We start from the raw sequence: 16,386 nt of genomic DNA, 5'->3' as shown, positions 1-16,386 counted from the left end.
CCTGCTTAAAAGTCTCAAGTAGTCTTGAACACCTTGATTAGTTGGATCAGCTGTTTTTGATTAGGGTTGGAGCAAAACTGTGCAGAGTTTCCCTCCAGAAATCCAGTTTGAGACCTATGATCTAAAGGGGTCACCAAACTTGTTCCGGGAGGGCCGGTGTCCTGCAGATTTTAGCTCCAACCCTAATCAAACACACCTAAACAAGCTAATCAAGGTCTTACTAGATATACTTGAAACACCCAGGCAAGTGTGTTAAGGCAAGTTGGAGCTAAACCCTGCAGGGACACCGGCCCTCCAGGACCGAGATTGGTAACCCCTGCCCTAAAGCATGTAGTTTTCGTGCAAAACGGAACAGCACACTTATCCACTATCATCAAGGACAGCTGTAGCATGTTACAGGAGCTTCTGGATCTTACCTCGCAGACCGTACAGTGCCAGCGTGTCTCGACATGGTGTTTACATTCGTTGCAGGTGTAGACAAAGCGGTCCTGGCCCTGGTTGTGCAATTCCACCAGCATGCACATGGTGCTCCACTTGCAGCGCCGCAAAGAGCTGAACTCCCAGTGCTTATCCCGTGCTAATGTCAAAAAGGCGTCTCTTCCGTCCATCAAGTCACAGTTCAGCAGGGGATCAGAGTCAATGATGGGTAATAAGGAGTTGACTATGGGCCCAGAATGCAGATGAATTACAAAAAACACCTGAGAGAACAGGTAAAAGAAAGTCATAATATAATTAGATAACATGCTCACATAGAAAGCAATGAAGAACTAAAAATTAAACCATGCATGTGACTCATGCAATGCCTCAAAGCAGGTTAAGGGACTGATGAAGATATAGCAGACCTCTTTGTGTTTCTCCATGGTGGCGTAGAGCTTCTGAGAAAGGTCATTGGCTACATTCGGCATCCCAGGTTTCTTTTTATTAGCTCGGCTCAAGCTGCTTTTATTCTTATTCGTTTTCTTGTTGTTCTTCTTCTTTGCATTTTTACTGTCTCCTGGTGTGCCCTGTTAGAAAGGATGAAAGGGGTCTATAAAGGACGTTTGGAGTTTATGAAAGAGATGTAAATACATTTTGAGGTTATCAAAATCAAGTATCCGAAAATGTCAAAAAGGCCTCTCTCATTCACCTCCGGAGTTTCACAAGCTGCCGTGTTTTCTTCTTTTTTCCTTTCTTCTTCCTCTTGCTCCAACTCCTTGATGCTCTCTTCCAATACATTGGGCCAAAAATCCCCCTCAAAATATGGAAGCTCGTTTGCACTCGTCAAACGGTCCTCTGTGGCTTGTTTGAAAATGTCCTATCAAACACAAAAGCATTGCATTAATGAATCATTAAATGCATTCATTCCATTTCCTACGGCTTAGTCCCTTTATTCATCAAGGGTCAGCAGCGGAATGAACCACCAACTTATCCAGCATATGTTTTAAGCATCGAATGCCCTTCCAGCTGTAACCCAGTACTGGGAAACCTGTCTTTGGACAGTGGGGGAAACCGGAGCAACCGGAAGAAACCCACGCGAAGGCAACAGTGCTAGCCACTGAGGCACCGTGTTGCCCAAATCATTTAATGCCCAAATCATTTAATGATTTCATTTCTTTAAAGATCATAAGGAATACCTTGTAGTCATGCAGAATCCGCTCAGCAAAGGCTTTGTCCAACATTTTGCGGTACCACTCCTGCAGGCGCTTAGGTTTTGGGATTTTCTGGTCGGCAGGGTGACAATGGAAGATATAGTCATCACCCTCACTAGGCGGACATGCCCAGATGTGTGCCGTAACATATCTATGATGGAAATGGTTCAAAGATAAGGACAAGAATGGCAACTGCATTTGTCAGATTCAAGAAAGAAGTATATCATGTAATGTAACGTACCCAAGCTTCTTGACGTATTCTAAATAGCCAATGAGGATTTCATGATAGACAGCTGTTCTCAGCATGCGAGGTTTGAAGAAGTGAATACTATCGAGGTATGATATGTATACCCGTCTAGATAGGGCAGAAAACAAAGTGATTTACCTTCATCGTTGCCTAAAAGTCAGGTTTATCTTCTGTCAACACAAGTAAAAGTTTACCTGGTGTTAGGGAAAGGGCAATCAGAGCCGTATTCTTGCACGTGCATGCCAAAAAAACACACATCCACTCCATCAATTTCCTCAAAGGCGAAAAGTGCTTTGGTTCTGTAGGGGAAAGCCTCCATCATCTCTCCTGTTTCTACAAACCTGAAACAAATCAGGGGATTAAGCCATCTTTACTTTTTGAAAGCACAAACATTGGCACACCACTACAGAATCAAGATTTTGTTTGACGAACAATACTGGTAAACTCTGACCAGGCAAACAAATCTATGGTAATACTTTCCTTTACACATACACACAAAGCAATCATTCCAACTCATTTATTGATTCTTCATCCAAACTTGCGTCCTCTGCAGATTAAGAGGTAAGCATGAATGCAAACTTACTTGGCCTTCATGCCAGGTTTGACCTCCACCGTTTTGTCTGAACTGGCTACTACTCGTACAAACACCTCTCCAGCTTCCGGATGGTTCTGCCTCTTCAAGTACTTGTTCACTCGATCCTCTATGTAAGTGCCTAACCTCGTTGACTGCAACCCTGGATCCGAGATGACAATATTTAGCTCAAAAGAGTTACAAAGGGACAGTTTTAATGAAACTTATAATGCTACTTTTGAAGGATTAGTTCACACAAATATAAAAATTCAGGTAATAACTCTCCCTTCAAGTTGTTCCAATTCACTAATTCTGCGTTCACACCAGATGCGGATGAAGCATCAATCGCTGCCGATTTAACATGTTAAGTTAATGCAAAAACACGAATCGACATCCACACAGACGTGTTTCACATAAATAAGATGGCACGAACGCTGCGATTCACGCGAATGAAGCAGCAGAGCGAGTTGACTGTTTTGCTTGTTTGACAAAATCTGAACTTCTGCGGACATTCACGCTGCGTTAACTGATCAGAAGCTTTCTCTTGTAGGGACGTGATTATGATGTAGCGCCTGTTGTTGGTGTGCCCAGTGAATATTCTCTTGCAGACACTGGACAACAGTTCTTAAAGGGCCATGAAACTCCCTTGTTTCAGCAGGGTGTTTTCACACCTCTACTTTGGAAAAAGTCAGAAAAGTGGGCGTGTCCAGCTCTGTTTAGGGGGGAGTGTCGGAGGAACAAAAGAGGCTTGGTGTGGGAGTGTCTATTTGGGCGCGCTGAATTTCAGAGTCAAAACACACAACCACAGCGGACAATGTGACTGTGTTTACATGGACATCTGTTGTCGAATTATTTGCCAAATTATTAAATTTTTAACTGCACTTTAACTGCAGTTTGGCTCTTTCATTCAGGGAATTCATTCATGTCCCTCCCGACAAACGAGATATTTAATTCGAGGATCAGCGTGTATTTTTCATGCAATGTTTGATACCGCACGGCGAGAGAAAAAAAACTCAGCATTTCCCGGAAACTTAGATGCACACGGCAGGTAGCGTCAGAAAGCTGCGTGTGTTATTCCGGTCACTAAATCCAACACAAGGTTATAGTTTGGTTGTAACTGTTAGTGCTAACTTGTTTCCACTGGTGCAATAGTTTGTTTGATACGAATAAAATACGAACTGAATAAACAAAGAGCACTGGTCGCTCACTTACCAAATCTGTAGAGACAGGACAATCACCAGCAACTAGAGCCACGTCTTTATTTAGAGGAGACTACAAGCGAATCCAGATCTCAGCGTTTGCAGATGAGAACAGCTCTCAGGTAAACAATGTTCCTCCTTAGACACGCAAGTTATTGTTGTCGAGCGTCGCGTACACTGTTAATCCACACATGACTCAGAGCTCTCACAGAGAGAAAATGAAAACGAAACTTAACTGCAGCAAACTACAAAAGCAACACTTCACGCTTGTTTTGCCAATACTACGTGGCGTTTCTGCCGTCTACACTCTGACAGCAATGAATATTAATGAAGTTGCACAATAGAGCGCGCTGATTGGTTTGAAACAAGCCTTACTCATGCATTAATGCATCACACTGTAAGACGTTATAAGACTCACTCTGGCACAGACACCCAGTCTGCACGCTGGAATACAACGCTATTATGTCATGACCGTGACACAGCTTCAAAAATTAGTTTCAAACCGGAAGTACGAATTTGCTTGAAAAAACGCAAAAACAACCAATTTACACTTTTTAGTGAAATATAGGTTTCCTAATAGTGTTTTTAGCAGTGTGGGACACATATACGACTGTCAACAGCTCAAAAAATGTGTTTTGGTGTTTCGTGACCCTTTAAAACTGGGCTCAGCTCAGTCTGAAGCACTGCTGAAAGCCTCCATCATCCAGGTATAATTTGTGGAGGAGTTGATGAACTCATAGAGCTGGGTGCACCTCTGAATGGATTTAGTGCACACAGACATGGGGCGGTCTTAAAGCACATAAACCACAGCTACTATCTTAATGAAATCCATGCTGGCCATTTAGCAATGAAGCTAGAGTCACCAGGCAGACAGAAGCCCTGTCCATGATGCAAATCCGCATCTATTGGAAAGTGAATTTGAAGCAAGAATGAAGCAAATTAGACACACAAATGAAGCGAATATACTTAAAATGTTTACGCGTCTATCTAACCCAGTTTATTTGCTCGTTCCGTGTCTGGTGTGAACACCGCATTAGACCTTTATATTCAGAACACAAATCAAGATACTTTCAATAAAAAACTGAGAGCTCTCTTATCCTCCACAGACAACAGGAGCAATTCCATGTATGTAACCATACGTTGTAATGGCACTCGTGGTCTAATGGTTAGAGAGTTAGATTCACAATCCAAATGTCACAGGTTCGAGTCCAGGTACCAGCAGGGATTATTGGGGCAGCAGGGATTACCACAGCTGAGGTGATTCCTCCAAGCAAGGCAGTGAACCGGCAGTGAACTGCCAACTGCTCCTCAGATGTGTGTTTAGGGGTGGGTGTAAGTTGCTTTAGATGAAAGGATCTGCTAAATGCATACATGTAATGTACATGTAAATACAAAGCACCAAGAACACTTTTGAGTGCCAAAAAAAAAAAAAAAAAAAAAAAAAAATTTCTTGATTATTATATTTTGCCTATATCTAGGGCAGTATGGTCTTGGAGCACTGTGTGATAACAGTTCAACTACTGAAGTCACAAGAAATGTTTTGACAATATTTTTGGTTTCTTTTCTGAACTCTAAACATCTCAGGATCGTTGCCGTCTATGAAGGATAAGAGAACTGTCAGATTTCATCTAAATATCTTGATTTGTGTTCAGGGGCTGGTTGCACCAGCAGTGCGCAAGTTAAAACATAGCCTAGTTGTAACTTAAAGGGACACTGCGTTACAACTAACACATTACTAAATATTTTTTGTATGTCGCACTACTGAAGTTAGTTTAAACGTAACGCTGCGTTTCAACTAAATATTTACTGCAGCCTTCCCAATGTGTAATGAAATGAAATGACAGAAAAGAAATGACAGCGAGATTATTTTACATTAAGAAGTTTGTGATGATAATGAAGAATGATCTCCCTCTACTCTTAGTCTTATTTTCCTCTAAAATCTTGCATTTGTTACAGTTTGTGAAAGAAGAGTTTAGTTTTATTTCAAGGAGTGTTTTGTGTTAATTATGTCCACCAATTTAAATGAGTTTTCACACTGCACTTTTCTCAAAAATGTAAAGTAATGATTTGATAACTTAGTGTATTTCACATGCATTCAAATGCTCGCAATGCAGATGTGCGCGTCATCTGTTTTTAGTGACTGACTGTAATTTAATGTGCTATAAAAGATTTATCATTGCATTTTCATAGGACAGTTATATATAGATGCATTAGTTACATATTTTTAAAGTAGTTTAACCATTTAAACGCTTTTTTTTTTTTTTTGATATTACGTCATTCAGTTCGAATACGAATGACTTTACGGAGAGCTTACGACCTACTAACTATGGTCTGCCTTAAGAACATGAGGTGCCACCGAAGAAAGAACAAATTTAGTTACAAACTAGGCTAGTAGTTACTAAGCCCCTAGTTTCAACTTTATGTTAAAGTTTAAATAAGAACTTACGATCAGCTGGTGCAACCTTACCCAGAAGAACAGAGGTCTCAAGGGAATAAAAGGACATGAGAGTGAGAAAGTAATGACAAAATGTTTATTTTTGGGTGAACTAACACTAAGTTAGAAACCTGACTAATTGTACCATCAAACATGATAAAACAAAAGCTCAGATGTGTTTGCTTAAATATGGCATAAACACAAAATATTTAGGAATTACTTTTATGATTTATCATAAAGGATTCATTTTGGTTTTGTGGATTTTCAATCTCTCAAGTTTAGATGATAAATAAAACTTTAACTGCACGAGGATGAGTCAACAATCAAATTTTCTGTATCTGTCAAAAATGAATGCATAACAAGAACAAACCTATTACTTACTCTTTGCCGTAAACTTGTTTTCCTTTCTTGACTTTGCACTCTTTTTCAAACAGTTATCGCAGATGAAACTGCAGAGGGAGAGAGAGAGAGAGAGAGATGCTCATTAGTCCTGGCTTCCTGCATGGCATTAGAATCGATATCAAAGCAACACGGTTTGCTCTGAGGTGTGTTCAAACTCACCCTGAAGGCCAAATGACTTCATAATGCAGGACACAAATCTGATGCATCTTCCGCCCGCAATCTTTACATTCAACAAACCTAAGGGGTAGAAAAGCTGCTTAATTGGGCATATGAAAAATTCAAAAGCTTAGTCTCCTGCCAGCTTGTGCGTCACCAAATGTCTGAATGTGTAGTCGCTAACTGCAAAGCGCAGGTAGTTCAGATGAAACACACCATTCATTTTTTATTCCTCCAGTTCTTACGCATTCGCAAGCGGGCCAATGCAAATGCGCCTTTGTAGGAGGTGTGGACTTGGACAACTTCAGGATAACAGGGATACTTGCAGACTGTACGGTTATGTTTGTGTGGTGGGTGATTCTCTATTCTCTTATTTTGTTCACGCCAGGAGGCGCCACTGAGCAGAAGTTATTATGAAATATAACTAGTCCAGAGTGAGGCAATAGTGACCAATAGTGGCTCTACTATTAAAGCATGTGCTACATGATGGAGTCTTGATAGTGGAAACAGTTACTTACGGCTCAGGATCTAATGTGTCGTTCTTCTTTCTTTCAAACTGGTCTTTAGAGATCATGCTAAGAAAACAGAGATCCAACATTAATTATCAGATATTCTGAACATTTAAATTACATAATAATAATAATAATAATAATAATATACTAATATCACTATCCTTCAAGACCATCAAAAGAGAAAGTAAACAGTGACTTACGTCTGAGGCTGAGCAGGATCATCTCCTAGCGTCACGCTGTCTCCCTGGATCTCATTGAAGCATTTCTCACAGAAATGATATCTAATAAAGTTACAACACAGATGATTCATGAATATCTAAATTAAAAATACAGACACACATGCAACAAAATTGTGATTATATATACTTGCAGGCAAAATTATTAAAACTCTTTCAAATTTTCTCTTTTTTTCCAACAAATTTCTTAATATAAAAGTTAACAACTAATTTCTAAAAACAATTTTTTTTTGTCTTTGTCTAAAGTATTTTGCAAGATACCAGTAATAATTAGGGTAACTAGGCAAGTTAGGGTAATAGGCAAGTCTTTGGACAACAGTGGTTTCTTCTGTAATCAATGGGAAAAAACACGTATGGCGGCTAATATTATTGACCTTAAATAATAATAATAATATTAATTATTTTTATTATTATTATTTATTTATTTTTTTTTTTTTACAAAATTTATACTTTTAATTCCCATCAACTTTAACAAAATCCAAATTTATCCAGAAGAAATATATAATAGCAAATACTGTGGAAAAATTGCTGTTAAACTTCACATCAGGGCTAATAATTTTGCCTTAAGTCATCATTTACTTGTTTTAAACAACTTTGCTGATCCGTGGAGCAAAAAATAATATATTTTAGTTTAATCTGAAATATATATTTTCCTTAATTTCAATGCTCAAATCTGTCCCACAATCAAAAAAATATGAAGCAGTATTAAACTGAAATGAAAGAAACTGTTTAATACAAATCTTTCAAAGACACACATTCAATTTATGGTGAACAGATTTAGGCCAGAGATTTATTGACAAATAATCATCATAAATGACTAGCAATAACCCTAGATGCTACAAGTTGACAAGTGCACGTGTAAAGGTAATAATGGACATCAGCTAATGGGACACATAAGGTCATATTTCTGCAAAAGCTGCTTTATATCAGATCAAGAACACGTACTGCTTCACTAGTTCTGTAAGCATTAAATTGTTGTAGTAAGTCAAGGAGGATTAGGTTCATTTGACATTTTAATGTTTTATTTACTTCTTGTTGTTTTTTATTTCTTGAACTTTTTATATTTATGTATACTTTAAATGATTATTATATTTATTGTAAAAATGCAGGCTTTCATTGTGTTTCAACACAAATCGATTATTTAGTCAACTTAAAATTGCGTGGATTGAACATAAAACAATTTTTTTTTTTAAATCAACAAGAATTGTGTTTCAGCTCATTTGAAATAAATATTTTAAACAGTATTGTTCAATTTAAATATTTATTTCAATAAAATACCATTGCATAATGGTAACACCAACACCGTTTTGAGGCTCTATTTTTTAAGTATCGGCCCAGGCATCAATTTGACAACAGTATCACAGAAGACCCAAATAAAACCAAACCCTATGTGAGATTAAACCTCATTGGTTCTTAAATGTCAATCACGCTTGATTTAAATGCAATTAACTTTGCTGATCAATGTTAATATATGAAAAAGGAAGTCCAAATTAAATCAAATTAAACAACCATGCATATTTGATATGCTGTTTTTTAATCTCTTTTTGATGCATTGCCTTTAAATAGAGGGACAGATGTCTTTTAGATTTGATTAAGAAAAATCTTAATTTGAAAAATGAAAACATCATTTCATAAGGGTTTAAAATGTCAGAGTTTAGATGCAAAATGCTCTTAATGCCATTTGATATTTTCTTTTATCAAATGAGCATTTTTCTCTGACTCTTGTGGGTAGGCTCAGTAATTTGGCTGTTATACTGATGAAAAAGTTCTTTTCATTGCCTTTAAAGTTAAATAACTGGACATAAACGTAGCAGGTTGAGAAAAATGCTCATTTTAGGAGAATATTTCAGACTGCATTTAGAAGTTTTTGCATCTTAACTATTCATATGAATATTTCCTAAATGTCATGCTATTTGACCATTGTCATTATACATACATTCTTATGAATATAAACTAAGCAGAAAATAATTTTAATATGCATATAACATAAAAGTCGATTAAACTCATAAATTGGGCAGTGGATGTGAGCATATGAGTGTGTATATGTGCCAATAAGCTTATTTTTACATCTTGTAATGACCCAGTGTGTACTGCAGGGGCCGCAAGGGAGCCTGTCATGAGTAATCAGCCAATTCACAGTGTTAAAAAAAAAAAAAAAACTAATAATTGTGCCAGTGCAAATATCACAACTGCCAATAAATGAGGACTGGCTGGAGACTTCAAGCAGGGTAACCATAAAGAAAGAGAAAAAGCAGGGAAGAAGGGGCTGTGAAGGAGCGAACAGGCTCGTGTTTAGCAAACACGTATGAACAGGCTGAGAATCAACTGTGCTAGCATGTTAATGCCAATGTTTGATCTGGCCAATCTCAGATACAGTGATCGATTTGTGCCAAACCACACGTCTTCCTAAGGCTGTGACTGACAGCATGACTGACAGTTTGAGCATCTCACCTGTTCTGATAACTGTAGTAAGTGCCGTCTCGGGGTATTGTGCAGAGCTGCTTGCCGTAACAGCACAGCGTCTGAGGAGAAAACTCGTACTGTGGGAGAGAAAGACAGGAGAGGTCAGTGGTGTATGAAATATGACTGGGAAATACATAATGGCTAGTTTGTGTACAGAAGTACAAAAGTTTGCCAACAAATGGAGGTTCTTTAATAGTAGCACTGAAAACATGAGGCTGCTGAAAGTACCTTTTACCATCCTCAACATTATTATTATTATTAATATTCTTCTTCTTCTTATTATTATTATAAATCTTTGTGGACAGATATTGTTAGGATTTGTATTTAATTTACATGCATTTAACTGCACTTTTAATACATTATATTATCAAAAATTCTAATTAATCTTTAGGGACAGACAGTTTTAATATTTAACATTTTACATTATTTTTCATACATTTATTTGTAAATTTTTTTTATAATAATAATAATAATGTTATTATTATTATGGAGTGATGTTATATAACCACTTAGAATATAATAATATATTTATTTGCACATTATTACGACAACAATTTATTATTATTATTTATTAAAGGAAATATATTTAATATAAACTTGCACATTATCATGATGCTGACGGTTATTAACATTTTAGAACTATATTTACACCATCATGTGAACACTACATGAAAAACACATTATTATAATTGCTTTGTAATGACAATATTATTCAATGTCTGAGAATGGACTTACACTTCATTATCATTATTACTTGTGTGTAAATACTGCAGTACAACCATTTGTCATTCAGGAACATTTAAAATATACATTCATTTGTTCATTAGTATTTTTATTAGTAGTAGTACTTTGTGGCGCAAAATTATTTAACCAGATAGTATACAATAATATTTATATTATAATAGCACAAATTATTATTATATTATAGTTATTGTAATTATTTTGTTATTATTATGACTATTATTATATCATAATTTATCATAACTAGTAAAACTATGTTTTATTATAATAACTTTTATTATTATATTTAATTGTTATTATTGTATCATTGCAACTATTTATTACACAATAACAATTTTAAAATCCATCTTTTTGAACATTATGATTTTTATAAATATTATTATTATTATTATCATCATCATCATCATCAAGATTATCATGATCACGATTTTTACATTTCAAACATACATTATCAAGTTATCAAGTGAAATTTAATAACTTTTAAGACCATTTTTAAGACTCTTTCCATATATTTTAAGACCTTATAACCACTTTATATTTCAACTGGAAACACTGGGGAGATTTTAACTTACAGTATGTATACTAAACATTAAAATGAGAAAATAATCCAAAACTAAAACATTATGCATATACTGTATATACGTCTATTAAATCTAGCTAATTCAGCAGTTTGGCACCTATAGAACTGCAGAAATAATGGTGTTGACTCTATTACTGCAGTAAACAAAGCAGCATGATTTGAAGAGAGAATTTTATTGATTTCATAAACCACACAGCATCCTGATATTCGCAGATTTAATTCAGGCTAACTTTAGCATACAGCCACACATTGCATAATCCAAAATTCCATAATATGCAATACCTTGCAAAACAGCATTTAAGACTTTTCAATACTTTTTAAGAGCCCGCGGACACCCTGATTATACATTAGCTAGGTGAACTTAATTTGCCAGCATATCATGTGAATATAAATGTTGATCTGACCTTCCGCCCGCAGCAGTACCCGAGTCCCTGCATGACGGGGTCAATCTCCTGTTCAAACACCTCCGCCAATTTGGAGCAGTACTTGTAGACGCGTGACGTCTTCCTGTTGTATAGCCAGGCGTTGTTGAACATCAGCCACACATCATCTACATACTGCCAGGGCTCCTGGTACTGACCCGTGTCCAGCTTACGCTTGATAGTGGACAGGTCTATGGGGTTCTTCACGATATCAAAATAATCCTAAAGAATTGAAAATAAAATCACCTTTAGAGTACAGTCAAACGTACAAGCATTTACACTTGGGCATATAGGCTGTTTACACTGTAAAGTTTCAGATTTATTTTAAACACATTAGCTATGTTTCCATGCAACCATTTTTATACAAACTATGGAATATTGCATTAATAAATGCTTAATAGAAATGTAAAAAAAAAAAAAAAAAAAAAAAAAAAACATTCATAGGATAACAGCATAGGAAAAACACTTCAACCAATACAAGAAATGCACAAACTATGATGGAAACATGTACTGAATTAATTCCAGTATGTGCATCAAAAAAGTCTGTGTGGTTTTGTTTTAACAGATCATGTGTCAACAAATAGGTGCGATGGGATGATATTAATGCATGAATCAATTTGCACACCATCTTAAATGTAATTTTGGTCAGTGTAAAATCTCAAAGTAATCTCAAATAATGTCAAAGTAGGTCAGTATTACTACCTCCCGGAACTCCCAGCGTTTCATCTTTATCTTCTGAGGCGCAAGTCATATATTACAGAAGAAAAAAGGTCCACAGTGGCGTCTACTACTGCAGCAAATTCCTATTTTGACGAATTTATTCTCTTTGGATGTACTAATTGGATGGAAATAGTGCTTTACATAGCTATTGTGTTAACTGTATGATGTAAATAATCTGCATGTCATCAGATTGTTTAATATGACTATCGTTACCAATTTCGCAGACAGCATGGGTGTATTCCATGAAATAAAAATGTTTTGCACTGGTATACTGTAAACAAAGCTCTGTTTATGTACTATTTTCTCAATTTGTCACTTAGCACATCAACATAAAAAAAAATATCTGACAATCCTTATCGACTGCTTATAAATTAAAGGTCGCGTGAAGTGCTTTGAAATGTGTATTTTTATTCAATGTTTGACAATCTCAACATGATGAGGGTACGACAAATTGGAAGTAACTCCTCTTTAAAAAAAAAAACAGCCAATAGGCGATCTGCCAGAGAGAGTGGTTGAGCTCAAGTGCATCAAATATGAAGTGTCTTGAAAGGGGCGATGCATGTCAGACACTAGAGGGCACTTGACTGGTCAAGATTTGATGAGACACTGAATTATGAGGTGATGTGAATAAAACCGTTGAGTCATTTGGTGACAAACTACAAGCTTTACACGCTCATGTCATTTTCATATCTTAACACAAATTTTGTCTGTTTTGGTGCGCATTAGCTTATAGATATCCTAAAATTTTAAAAATACTGATACTAACATCTTACACAATGTTTTTAATTTTATGGGATCTTTAAGTTTGGGCTTTGTGTTCCTTCATGACTTGTGTCATTTGCTTGGTTTCATCACTTCAAATTTTTGTTCTTTTGTTTTGATTCATAACAGCCAATCAGAGCGCCCTCTTTCATCATTTCTCCATGCTGAATTGAGCGAACTCCTGCTGACATGAGCCCAACGATAGGTGAATTGAAGAACACACTAAACAATCTAGCCTGACAGATGCTCACTGACAGCCAGAAGTTGCCCAAATGAGGTGTATGAAAGACTCACAGGGATGCCTAGAAGTATGGGGTCCACAGGCTGCCGGAAAGGCAGAGACTCTGGATCCTGCCTGTACAGAGACTCCAAGGTGGGCATCAAAGCCTGTCGCAACTCTTCTGGCTTAAAGACTAAGGAAAACATAATAGGTGATTATTAAAAGATATGAAGAAAATCCAGATTATGAGAACAGAGAATTGAAGAGCACATATGTAGAAAACAAACAGCAATATGAGCTCCTACTTTTCCTGCGAGACTGTGACGGTGAAGAGGACGCTGTGCCGTTTGTCTTGCTTTCATCCTCCTCTTTGGTCTCCGTCTTTAAGTCAGTCTTCTTGTCCTCTGTCTCCATTGGCTCCTGCTTGGCCTCCGAGCCCTCCTGCTCCTCCTTTTTAACTAGCAGTGAGCCTGTGTCTTCCTCTGTCTGACAGTGCACAATACAATCATCAGATTCAATTGTATTTTTTCAATAGGAGGCAAAAGTGTATCCACTAATAATTCCCCCTCAAGTTTTTTTTCAAATCTTTATGTTTGACTTTTCTATTAAACATGAAAGAAGATATTTTTAGAAATGTTGGAAACTGGTGGCCATTGGTATCAATAGTAGAATCAAAAAATACTACGAAAGTCAATGGCTACCAGGTTTCAACATTCTTCAAAATATCATCTTTTGTTCAACAGAAGGATTCAACAAGTGGACGGAGAGTAAATGAGGATGTTTTTAAAGGCACCACTTATTTTTCAGCATTGTTACTCCTGTCTTCAGTGTCACAATAACCCTCAGAAGTTATTCTAATGCTGATTTTGCGCTTGAGAAATATTTATTATTATGTGAATACTGAAAACATAAAAACGCACCTCCGTGCTGGGCTCTGTTTTGACGGCCATGTCGTAATCCTGCTCTTCTGTTTTAGTGTCATTGGGTGGTACGTCAGGCACAGCATGCTGGGAGTGCAGCTCAGTGCTGGCTGCTGATGCTGGCGTGGGTACACGGTTTTCACCAGTCTGAAAGAGACAGTATTAGATTTATTGTCTTTATAATGGTATTATTTCTGAATGATTACTGCCATTTTAGGCAGACGGCACCATTTTATTTAATTTTTACAGTGCAGCTTTGTTCCAAATTCTGAGGTCAAAGATGTGCTTCAAAAATTGTAATAAATAAATAAAGGACAGCTCACTTTAAACATTAAGCTAAAAGAAGTCAGTTCAATGCTAGTAAGACCCCAGTGGTTGCCTTGTAGCCTGCAGAGCATGCTAAACTAGTTTAACTGAAACCAACTAATAAAATAGGATAAATCTGATAGGATGTTCAGATTAGCAAACTACTACACCAATACAAAAATGCAAGTGACAAAAGCAAGCAAAAGCTCATTGAAACCTTTAACACTATTTTAATCAATGCATTCAGTCTGTTCATGCATATTTAAGCGGTCATGAACTGAAAAGTCTGAATTCCCTTAATCTTTTGACATAGAAGACATTGTACTACAGAAAAAAACACAAGTTAAATTTTAGAACTGAAAACTCTCATTTTTCTAAAAACAGCTTATATTAAAGCCAATTAGCAAAAACAACAAGTTTTAAAATAGGCCTCTATTACATCACAGTGTTTCTATGCCCCGCCTCCCCATTTGGAATGGCTGCTTCTATTTTTGCCTGGTTTTCTGCACTATTTAATATTGCACACTTAATATAGGACATAATCACTACACTACACATTTCCATATGTAAATGTACATATCCAGTACACATACACAGTGTTCAGCATAATTGAGTACACCCCATTTTGAAAATGAACATTTTTAACCATTCCTTAGTCAATATAGGCAATGTTTTTGCTGCATTTAAACAAAAGATTTTTTAAACAGATATATTTATTAAAATAATATTTTAGTCACCAAACATATTTAGAAATGCAAAGATAATACAATTAAATTCAAGAAAAGTATTGCAAAATTAAATTACAACCTACAAAATTTCAACAAAATGTTTAATTTTTTTTTGTTTCTCTTCATTTTTCCCTCTTTTTTAAAATTTGTAATTCATATTTTTCTACAACATATAAACTTGGGTTTATTACTTTTTGAACCATTATTATAAGTTATTTAGTTAGATAAGCACCAGATTTGGCTTCAGTACTGGCTAATCTAATGTACATGTACAAATATAATATTGTATAGCTTCCTATTAAAAATATGAATTTAAAAGAGATATTTGTGAGGGGTGTACTCGTATATGCTGAGCACAGTCAATTTGTTAATGCATGATATACATATCTACGTATTAGGCATGGGACGAAAACCGGTTTCAAGGTTTACGGTGGTTTGAAAAACAAAGTTTTAAAACCGCAAATTTTTTCTGGTATACCGTTCCTAAGGTATCTGTAAAGGTTTTTTTTAAATGTATTTTTATGTATTGTAAATAAATCTGTGTTTTTTAAGCTAATGAAGCTAGCAAAAGTCAATGATTTATTTTAATTATTTAGCTTGTTTACTGTTCCAAAAAATTATAAATGTGAATTGTAAATTGAAAAATGTAAAATGAAATACTGTTTATTGTGTTCAATGGGGAAATTTTTTTTTTTGTTTTTTTACCAAGTAAATCAAAAGTAAAGCTGTAAATCAAAATAACTTGATACCGTAAAGACAGTGATATTTTTGTCTGTTTATTATACCGTCACAAACTTATACAGGCCCATGCCTACTAGGAAGCTTTTTGTTATTCCTGTTTATAGCAAGTAACAGCCAACGTATTATGTTCGTATCTATTTGCATATACCCGATTATTAATAGCAACCTGTACAGTATGTTCATCTATTTGTAATTATCTCATTGTAGTATATAAGACTTGTATATTATGTTCATGGTACATCCATCTGTAAATACTACACAGTTTTCAACAACTGCACGTATAATTTTTACCTACATCCAGCACTTGCTGCTATTGCACACCTGGCTAGATCTAAACTGCATTTTGTTGCCTTGTAATTGTACGTGTGTAATGATAATAAAGTTGAATCTAATCTAAT

The 16,386-nt window shown here is 36.0% G+C and overlaps 1 protein-coding gene across 3 annotated transcripts in view; it reads right to left on the bottom strand.

The window, feature by feature from the left end:
- Positions 1-16,386, bottom strand: part of crebbpa (CREB binding lysine acetyltransferase a) — an 86,981-nt gene that overhangs the window by 3,544 nt on the left and 67,051 nt on the right. For all 3 annotated transcript variants that reach the window (XM_087304409.1, XM_087304410.1, XM_087304411.1), the window contains 16 exons: positions 14,214-14,360; positions 13,599-13,779; positions 13,368-13,486; positions 11,574-11,813; positions 9,837-9,925; positions 7,350-7,430; positions 7,156-7,212; positions 6,641-6,718; positions 6,461-6,528; positions 2,459-2,609; positions 2,070-2,216; positions 1,870-1,983; positions 1,614-1,779; positions 1,127-1,294; positions 843-1,004; positions 417-698 (listed from right to left, as the gene is read on the bottom strand). In XM_087304409.1, coding sequence (XP_087160535.1) covers positions 417-698; positions 843-1,004; positions 1,127-1,294; positions 1,614-1,779; positions 1,870-1,983; positions 2,070-2,216; positions 2,459-2,609; positions 6,461-6,528; positions 6,641-6,718; positions 7,156-7,212; positions 7,350-7,430; positions 9,837-9,925; positions 11,574-11,813; positions 13,368-13,486; positions 13,599-13,779; positions 14,214-14,360 — 2,250 coding nt within the window. The remainder of the gene's footprint in view (positions 1-416; positions 699-842; positions 1,005-1,126; positions 1,295-1,613; positions 1,780-1,869; positions 1,984-2,069; positions 2,217-2,458; positions 2,610-6,460; positions 6,529-6,640; positions 6,719-7,155; positions 7,213-7,349; positions 7,431-9,836; positions 9,926-11,573; positions 11,814-13,367; positions 13,487-13,598; positions 13,780-14,213; positions 14,361-16,386) is intronic.

The sequence above is a fragment of the Danio rerio genome, chromosome 22 (assembly GCF_052040795.2).
Source record: "Danio rerio strain M-AB ecotype USA chromosome 22, GRCz13ab, whole genome shotgun sequence".
In the NCBI taxonomy this organism is placed as follows: Eukaryota; Metazoa; Chordata; class Actinopteri; order Cypriniformes; family Danionidae; genus Danio; species Danio rerio.
Note: the sequence above shows the minus strand (reverse complement) of the source record. Positions and strands in the feature narration are given on the sequence as shown.